This window comes from Podarcis filfolensis (assembly GCF_964270895.1).
Source record: "Podarcis filfolensis genome assembly, chromosome: Z".
Lineage (NCBI taxonomy): Eukaryota > Metazoa > Chordata > Lepidosauria > Squamata > Lacertidae > Podarcis > Podarcis filfolensis.
This window is the reverse complement of record NC_139617.1, coordinates 40092598-40101844: the sequence shown is the minus strand read 5'-3', so window position 1 is coordinate 40101844 and position 9247 is coordinate 40092598. Positions and strand designations below refer to the sequence as shown.

General features: G+C 47.6%; 1 protein-coding gene across 2 annotated transcripts in view; it reads left to right on the top strand.

Moving 5' to 3' along the window:
* Positions 1-4030: 4030 nt before the first annotated feature.
* Positions 4031-9247, top strand: part of GARNL3 (GTPase activating Rap/RanGAP domain like 3) — a 109860-nt gene continuing 104643 nt past the window's right edge. The window contains exon 1 of one of the 2 annotated variants that reach the window (XM_083596940.1): positions 4031-4378. In XM_083596940.1, coding sequence (XP_083453066.1) covers positions 4281-4378 — 98 coding nt within the window. In that variant the 5' untranslated portion in view covers positions 4031-4280. The remainder of the gene's footprint in view (positions 4379-9247) is intronic. The other variant, XM_083596943.1, reaches the window with a different exon arrangement.

Below are 9247 nucleotides of genomic sequence, written 5' to 3'. Positions count from 1 at the left end.
AGATGGCTCATGCACAAAGTGGCATTCTCCAGCTCTTGATAAAATAAAAATAAATAAACATACTTAGTCTGAATCCAACTCCTGGAAATCAATAGCATTGTAGATTTTAATTTATATTGAACATTCTCTCATAATATTTTTTTTTAATGCTAGTCTTGTTACCAATTAACTCCTGACCTAATTTACAGACTGCCTGCTACCTTCCCCATCAGCTTGTCAGGGAAATTACCTTCTGAGCACCCACTGTGAATTCTGCAGCTCCCTTCTGAGGGTGAATGCTCCATTCTCCCTCCCTCCCTGATCCTTAAAGGAGCACAACCATCCTTACTTTTTGACCAAGTGGTAGCATGCGAACGTGGAAGACTTTCTTGGTGGGCTCTGCTGTAGGTAGAAATGGGAGAAAGATTGGATCCAGTATGCATTTAAAGCCAAATCTATTGTATTTGGCCCTTTCTGAAACAATATGGGGAAAACAGCCATCCTAGTAAAAAGATCCATCCCTGAAGATTTGCACTTATCCATATTTTGCAGTGCAGTTCTCTAACCAAGCAATTTGTACAAAAATGCAGATGCTGGAGGAAAGTGTGCATAAAAACGCATATATTCATAAAAATACCGACAAATGACATTATAAAATAAAAGTGTACATTAGTCAAAACTGCATATGAAAGCACTCACTTTCATGGAATCATAGAATTGTAGAGTTGGGAGGGATCCCAAGGGTCATCTAGTCCAACCCCCTGCAATGCAGGAATCTCAGTTAAAGCATCCATGACAGATGGCCACCCAGCCTCTGCGTAAAAACCTCCAGTGAAGCAGAGTTGCTTGTCGAGGACCCCCAAGATACCCCCGGATAAAAACACAGTTCACACATCATTTTTGTTTTGGTTTAGGCATAATTTTGGCCACAACTTTGTTGAATTACAGTATGTGAGTGGTTGCTTAGGCATTGGTTAGCGACTATCTGTTCCCACTTGGAGGTAGGAACAGAACTGACAACTGCACCCCTGTGGAAGTCAGTAAGGGTAAACAATTTTGGGGAGAGAATAAAGCTGGGCTCTCCCCAAATGCTCCCAGGGGCTCTTGCGTGGACCTAGCCCTTTGCCAGGGATTCGGACAAAAGCATGGCGAGCCCCTGGATTCCTTTAATGGAATTTCCTTGCTGCAGCAGCATTGGAGGGGCAGGCACAGCCAACCACATCCTCTCCACCAACCAAAAATTAACCAATGCCTAACTGCAAGCTTACAAGTTGTGACGATTTGCTACGAAGTAGGCAAAACCCAAATGGCACTGGCCAATCAGCCAAATGGTAAAATTCCTACCAGGCCCCTGCTCCAAAGCAGACGACCCCATGACAGGCATAGCAAGGTCAGCGCAAACGAACCCTAAATAAAGGGAGGGTGGGCGGGTAATCCGATGTGCTCAGCAAAAAAAGGAAGCTCAACGCTACGCACAGGGAACATATATAGCACCCCCATCAATCAAATAAAATTGCAACAATAAATTTTCCCTTGCAACAATTGAAGGTGTCCAATCAAATTCTTGGCCATCCAAACTAACCCGCCCAGCAACAGGGGATGTCATGGTTGCTCCCACCGCAACACGTGCTCTCCATGAAGGGGAACCCGCTTTGTTGAACAGCTCTTACTGTCAGAAAGTTCTTCCTGATATTTAGCTGGAACCTCCTTTCTTGTAATTTGAAACCATTATATCAAGTCCTACCCTCCAGAGCAGGAGAAAACAAGCTGCTCCATCTCCCATGTGACAGTTCTTGAGATATTTAAAGATGGCTATCATATCTCCTCTCAGTCTCTCAGTTTCATTTAACAGAAGACATTTAGAAGGTCACCTGCACATTTTGTTCCATAACTTTCTTTCTACGAGGAGGAGATACTTGCTTCAAAAAAGAAGAAAGAAAGAAAGCTCAGAGTCTGGGGCACCTGCTCAGGGGCACCAGTGAAAGTCTTTGCAGGTCCTACGGCTTCTGTGTTGACCTCTGTTGTAAGCAAATCAGGACGAAGGCAGAGCAAATGCTCGCTGTCATCAAAGTGCCATGTAAACAAATCAGAATAGCACCTTGTTCTCACACTGGCCAAACAGATGCCCATGCAAAGCCCACAAGCAGAACCTCAGCACAACAGTGCTTTCTCCACCTATATTCACAGCAGCTGGTAACTAGCAGCACTTTAATCCACTTTAATATTTCTGGTATGCATTTGAATCCCTCCTGCAAAGTGCAATCTAGTGGCAACCTAAGACCCAGCCAACCAGGCCAGGGGCCTGGGTAAGCTTCACTACATCCGTGGCCCCCAGGGAGCCTGGCATCTTCTCGGGAATGCCAAGTGCAGACACCAGGCCTGTCTCTACAGAGTGGGGAGCAGGGAGAGAGAATCCAAACTGTAAACAGCAGGACCAAAATACCATGAAATGGAAGAGGCAGCTGTTGGTCTGTGACATTTCTAAGCAGAGACAAAATGTATACAAATCCGAACACTTCATGAAATGTAGTTCAGTGGCTGAGCGCATGCTTTGCATGCAGAAGTTCCCCTCCCTGGTTGAATCCCTGGCATCTCCTGAGTCTGAAAACTTCTTGTCTGAAGCCCTGGACAGCCAGCGCCAGTCAGTTTGTAGAGTCTGTACTGTGTATCAGGGTTCATCACCCTTCATGTGCAGCAACCAGCAATGCTGGATGCAGCGGAGTATTTCTTTCAAACTTAATTTTGGCAGAGACCCCATGGAAGGCATCTGTGGGGACGTCTGTGCCCATGGGCACCAAGCTGGCAACACCTGCTGTAGAAAATAGAGATCTAGATGGACCGACCAATGGTCTGATTTGGTTTAAGGCAACTTATCAGAAGAGTCCTGCTTGATCAGGCCAAAAGCCCATCTAGTCCAGCGTCTTGTTCTGACATAGTACAGTGGTACCTCGGGTTACATACGCTTCAGGTTACAGACTCCACTCACCCAGAAATATTACCTCGGGTTAAGAACTTTGCTTCAGGATGAGAACAGAAATCGTGTGGTGGCAGTGCAGTGGGAGGCCCCATTAGCAAAGTGGTGCTTCAGGTTAAGAACAGTTTCAGGTTAAGAACAGTTTCAGTTTAAGAACAGACCTCCAGAACGAATTAAGTTCTTAACCCGAGGTACCACTGTAATGATAATAATTCCTCCCTATGAAACGCCCTCCCTTCAAATGTCAAAGAGATAAAGAATTACATAACTTTTAGAAGACATCTGAAATCGGGAAGTTTTTAATGTTTGATATTTTACTATGTTTTAAATATGCTGTAAGCCACCCAGAGTGGTTGGGGAAACCCAGCCAGATGGGTAGGATTTGTATAATAAAATTGTTGTTGTTGTTAGTGGCCAACCAGATTTCCTAGTGGGAAGCCCAGAAGTAGACCTTGAGTGTAAAAATGTTCTCCCCATTTGTGATTCCCAGCAATTGATATTGAGGCATCCAGCCTCCCGCAGTGAAGGGAGGACAGAGCCATGAGGGCTTCCAGTCACAGAATTACCCTCCATCAATTGCTCTAATCCATGGGTAGGCAAACTAAAGCCTGGGGGCCGGATCCGGCCCAATCGCCTTCTAAATCCGACCTGTGGATGGGCCAGGAATCAGCGTGTTTTTACATGAGTAGAATGTGTGCTTTTATTTAAAACGCATCTCTGGGTTATTTGTGGGGCATAGGAATTGGTTCTTAAAAAAAAAAAAAGTTTGCCCCCCCACACACAAGGTCTGAGGGACAGTGGACCGGCCCCCTGCTGAAAAAGTTTGCTGGCCCCTGCTCTAATCCTGTGTTAAAGGTCAACCAAGTTACCAAACTCCTGCCACAGTTCATACTTTTAATTATAACAAGTTAATTCTCACACACAACATCTTGCCTGACATACTTTAGACACAGGCCCTAAAGCCACGATTAAAAAGCACAGTGCGTCTGGACATATGCAGAGCGCCTGTCCTCCCCCCCACCCCTTCGCTTCCGAAGGACCTGAGATGGGGAAGAGCTTGCAGGCGCTCCCGAAATGAAAGACTGGATTTGCGCCAGGTGAGGCATCGGCGCCGAGGGCGGCGTAGTTTTTCGGCCGTTCTCCTCTGCCTCCCCCTCCTCCACTTCTTCCGTGCGCCCCTCGCCAAAACTGGGCGGACCCAGCCGCTCGGAGGGAGGAGAAAGGGAAAGAAAGAGAAAGCGGGGAGACCGGCCAGCTCTCTCCGGTTGCTCCAGCAGCCAGGACCAACGCAGGATCCAGGGGCTTTCGAGGCGGGGCGGTATGGACGATGGCGTTGGAAGCGGCTCCGTTGACTAAGCTGAGGAGCCGGCGTGCCGCGTTGCTGCGGAAAGGAGTCAGCTTTGAATGCGAGAGCGACGGCGACAAGTAAGGGAGCAACGTTGCTATTATGGGGTGTTCGCTTTGGGAACATCGGGCTGGATCTCTTGGCGGGAGGGGGTGTCTCTCAGTAAGCCATCTGGGAGGGACGGTCCATCCGCTCCCGATCCCCACACACCTGCATTGAGTGGTTGTTGCCGTAGCTTTGCCACGTTGGGATCTAGGAGTCACAGCGCCTGCTGCAGTAGAAGATCTTAAAAAGGGGTCCGGTGGGTTGGGGTGTTGTCTCCCCCCCCTCCGCCGAGTCCACCCCAGCTCTCTCCTCTTCACAGAACCGAACCAGGCCCAGGAGGTAGACAGCATTAAGGAGACACCCCACCCCCCCAGAAAAACCCACCCACCTGGCTTTCTTGATCCCGGATTCAGTTCCCTTCAAAGCTCTGCTGACGTTGTGTTGCATTCCAACTAAGTTCTACTCCAAGTAGACCCGTTGAAATGAACGAACTAAAGTTAGGCACGCACGTTGATTTGAATGAGTCTGTTCTGAGTAGGACTAACATTGGCTTTTTGTCTGTTGTGCTGCCCCTTTGAAGCTGCTGTTATGTACTGTAGTTAATTATACGGTGCAGAATATATCTACAGTATATCGTTTGTGCATATTGGGAACAGCAGGGTCTGAGTTTGGAGAGGATCTGCTTAGAAGGAAAAAGGGACTGAGGCCAGTGTTGAGAAAGAAGTGCCTCAGTTTTGAGTCTGGGAGAGAAGGGGATCTCAGAAAGTGTGCTTCTGAGTTCATGCAGAGTGCACTTTTCTTTCCACTGAGGAGCTACAACTGGACGAGGAACTGCATATAGCCCTCAGTGGTGACTGGTGCTTGTTGGGACTGGTGGGGCAGAAGGCAAAGAGACCAACAGGAGGTGGAGCAAGAGCCAGTGATGGGCAGAGACAGACCCCATAACAGGTGGAATCATAGCCAGTGAAAAGCAGAGACAACTAATTCTGGTTGGGCCCCAATTCTCCTCCTTGCTGAGCCCTACAAGAGCAACACTGAGAGTGAGGAGGAGGAGATTGACAGCCAGGGCCACCCTTGGATTGAATATAACAAGGCAGGGGTGGTGTTTCCTCCCCACCCTCCAAGATGTTGTGGGACCACAATTCCCATCATCCTGAACCATTGACTATGCTGGTGAGGGAGTGTGTTTTCTGCCCTAACTCATTTGCCTCCACCACAAGAATGCTGTAAGGGCACCTTATAAGCACAAGTATAGCCAGGATTTATGTTAGGGGGCAGGCTTATGTGGGGGAGGGGGCAGAACCGAACTATCTTTGACGAGATTGGTTAGTTAAGTATTTTTATTTATTTACTTGATTTGGGGGGGGCAGGCAGCTGCCCCCCCGTCCTCCCTGACTACACCCATGCATGTAAGTAAGTTCACTAGAACTACTGGCCCTTCTCATTTCTGTGGAAGAGGAGGAAACTTCCACCCCCTGGCCGCCCATATGGTTTCTGTGGCAGTTGTGGAGCAGGGATTGTCATGATGTGGTCCAATACCAGATCTGTAAGGCTGGTCAGGGGTTGCAGGATCACAGAGAGCACTGAGTGAGCAACTTGCTGCAGATGGGGATCTTTAAAAGCTTTATCTTCAGAGTACCTCTTCAGGCTCCTTCCCTTTGTGGAGAACTTCAGAGTTTTAAAGGGCCAACCTTCTGCCCTGGAGATGGGCACTCGTCCTCCATCCCATAGCCTCTTGCGTGGTATGTGCCATGTGTTGTTGGACAGGTGAGGTGCAGTTTGATGCTTAGGAGATGGCATCTGTGAGGGTCTTGCCTCTGACCCGACATGCCCTATGTGGTATGGGACGTTCTCCCAAGGGGCTGTCCGGGAACCTCAGGTACAGTGGTCTTCTGATCTACAGCAGCCAGCCATGAGCTTGGTCTAGCTCCCTAGTTGGTGCCTCTGAGTCTGGATTGCTGCTAGGTTCTGGGACCATAGCAGTGATGGAGCCCTACATTTATTCCTCTAGTCCATTCACTTGGCTGCCCGCAGTTCCTCCTTCTCTGTGTCTACCAGACTAGTAAGAGAAGTAGCTGCTCTTATACCTAGTCAGATTATTGGTTCGTCTATCTCAGTGTTGTCTACACTAACCGGCAACAGCTCTCCAGGGTATTGAGGCAGGGGTTTCTCCCAGTCCTATCGGAAGATGCCAGGGAGTGAACTTGAGACCTTCTGCATGCAAAGTATGTGCCCTGCCACTGAACTATGGCTCTTCTCATAAACATACAATAAGATTCTAGTCCCTATGGTTCTGAGTAAAGTGTTAAAATGCGCAGGAGTCTGCCTTATACTGATTCAGACCTTAAGGCATCTAGCTTCCTGTGAGATGTGCACCTTAGAACATGCTCCAGAATCCTGTAACTCAGAACCAGCTCCATGGCAGAGGTTTTGATTTGTTGGTTTTGGAGGCTTGCCAATACAGAAAGTGTTCCCTGAGGGTAGAATGTTTTAATCCATTGAGAGATTAACTCCCTGCCCTAAATAAATATTAAACCTCCTCCCAATGATATGTGGTAAAATCATGCCCAGGGTGCACTTTTCATTAGAGAATTTACACAGGAGTAGACCTACAACCTAGGGACACAGGTGGCGCTGTGGTCTAAACTACTGAGCCTAGGGCTTGCTGATCAGAAGGTCGGCGGTTCGAATCCCCACAATGGGGTGAGCTCCCGTTGCTCGGTCCCTGCTCCTGCCAACCTAACAGAAAGCACAAAGTGCAAGTAGATAAATAGGTACTGCGCTGGCGGGAAGGTAAATGGTGTTTCCATGCACTGCTCTGGTTCGCCAGAAGCGGCTTAGTCATGCTGGCCACATGACCCGGAAGCTGTACGCTGGCTCCCTCGGCCTATAGAGCGAGATGAGCGCCACAATCCCAGAGTCATCCACGACTGGACCTAACGGTCAGGGGTACCTTTACCTTTTGAGACCTACAACCTAGATATTCTACATCAAGCATCTGAGGCTTTACCATATGTTGTGGGACTCCAATTCCCATCAGCCCCAGCCACCATGGTCTTTAATCAAGGATGATGACAGATGTAGTCCAATAACATCTAGATGACCACAGGGTCCCCATCTCTCTTATAGGAAATCACAATAGGTGATATCAAACATTAGTAATCCTCGCAGGAGATCCAATGAAGTCAATGGACTTGAGTAAGTTATGTCCATTCATTTTAATGGGTCTACTCTTGCATATGATGGTTGGCTCTTCTTCAGTGTAATGTGTTTGAGGTGGTGGGGGGGGGGAAATGTTCCCATAAAATTGGATCCAGAAGAAGAGACTTGAGTCCCTTTCCTCTAACATCACACTTAATTGATTTATTCTAGGACATTCTACTACTCCCCCCCCAAGAGACATTTGAATATGACTTGGGGGCCTAAAAATGTCCCTCCCATATTATTTGTCTATTGTAGTTTAATTGGCTTTAACCCAAGCCAATTGTTCCAGAAGGATGTCTTAAAACTGGGCTTGGAGAAACCTGGTAAATTAAGTTGAAATTAAGGAAGCGCTTCTTCAAGTGACCTGCATTCATCCTGATTTGCTTGCACAAAGCTTGTGTGGTGGTTAGAGTTTGTCTGATCTTTATCACACACTTGTTCTGTTCCGTTTACGGAGTGGTTCTTCTGCTTTGAGCATTAATCCTGCATCTTTCCTGATTTGCTTGCAGGGTGTGTATGCATCCTCCTGTTTGTCATTTGTTCACCCTACAATGGGGGGGGCACTCCAAGTGTTGGGGTTCAAAGTGATGTACCCTGGGGCAGAATGGCCCTAATTTGACATATCTTCCTAAATACAGTGGTACCTCGAGTTACAAACACTTCAGGTTACCAACTCCACTAACCTGGAAGAGTTACCTCGAGTTGAGAACTTTGCCCCAGGATGAGAACAGAAATCATGTGCCGGTGGCACAGCAGCAGCAAGAGGCCCCATTAGCGAAAGTGTGCCTCTAGTTAAGAAAAGTTTCAGGTTAAGAACGGACCTCCAGAATGAATTAAGTTCGTAACTGGAGGTACCACTGTACATAAAAATGTAATGCTGTTGTCATATTGGAGTTTGTGTTGTGACCAATAGGGGGCTACCCCAACTCCAGCCTGATAAATGGTGGGCAAGTGAGTCAGCGAGCAGCTATGGTGGCAGGTGGCCCGGGTGAGCAGTTTAATGGAGGGGAGGAAATCAATCCACAGAGAGGGTTAGCAAGCCACTCTGTGAAGCACACCCTCCTTTAAATGTGGCAGCAGCAGCAGCCGGGTTTACAGAGTGGGGAGAGGTGCTTCACCAAGTTGTTTAGCAAGCCACTCTGTGAAATGTCTCATCCTTTAAAATGGGTTGGGATGAGCTGTGGGGGTGAGCTGTATGGGGAGCAGTGAAGTGTAAAGGAAGGGGGGGTTGTCTGGTGTGGGGGAAACACAGTTGACGAATGGGCTGGTGGGGTGACAGGGTTGGCAAGCAGAGAAAGCAGGGGGGCATCCCCTAGTAAACTGGTATAAATATAAATCGAAAGGATGCAAACTGGTGGGGGCTAACCAGGAAAGTGTTTTTTGGGTTGCGGCAGTTAGCTCAATGAAGCTGTCAATTCAGCATTCCGCGTTGGTGAAAAAAGCAAATCTCATGCTGGGGATTATTGGAACTGGGGATGAATATAAGACAGTTCAGTGTCTGTCATGCCGTTATATAAATCCAGAATGCAGCTGCACTCGGAGTACTGTATACAACAGCTAGTTCTCTCTCTTTCTCTCTCTGTTCAGAAAAATAAGAATAACGTAGTTTTTAAACCAAAGTACAAAATAGAAGATTTGAGATGCATTTTAGACTAATAGGGAATGGTAAATATGGCCTCACACATCACCAACTTTCTCAT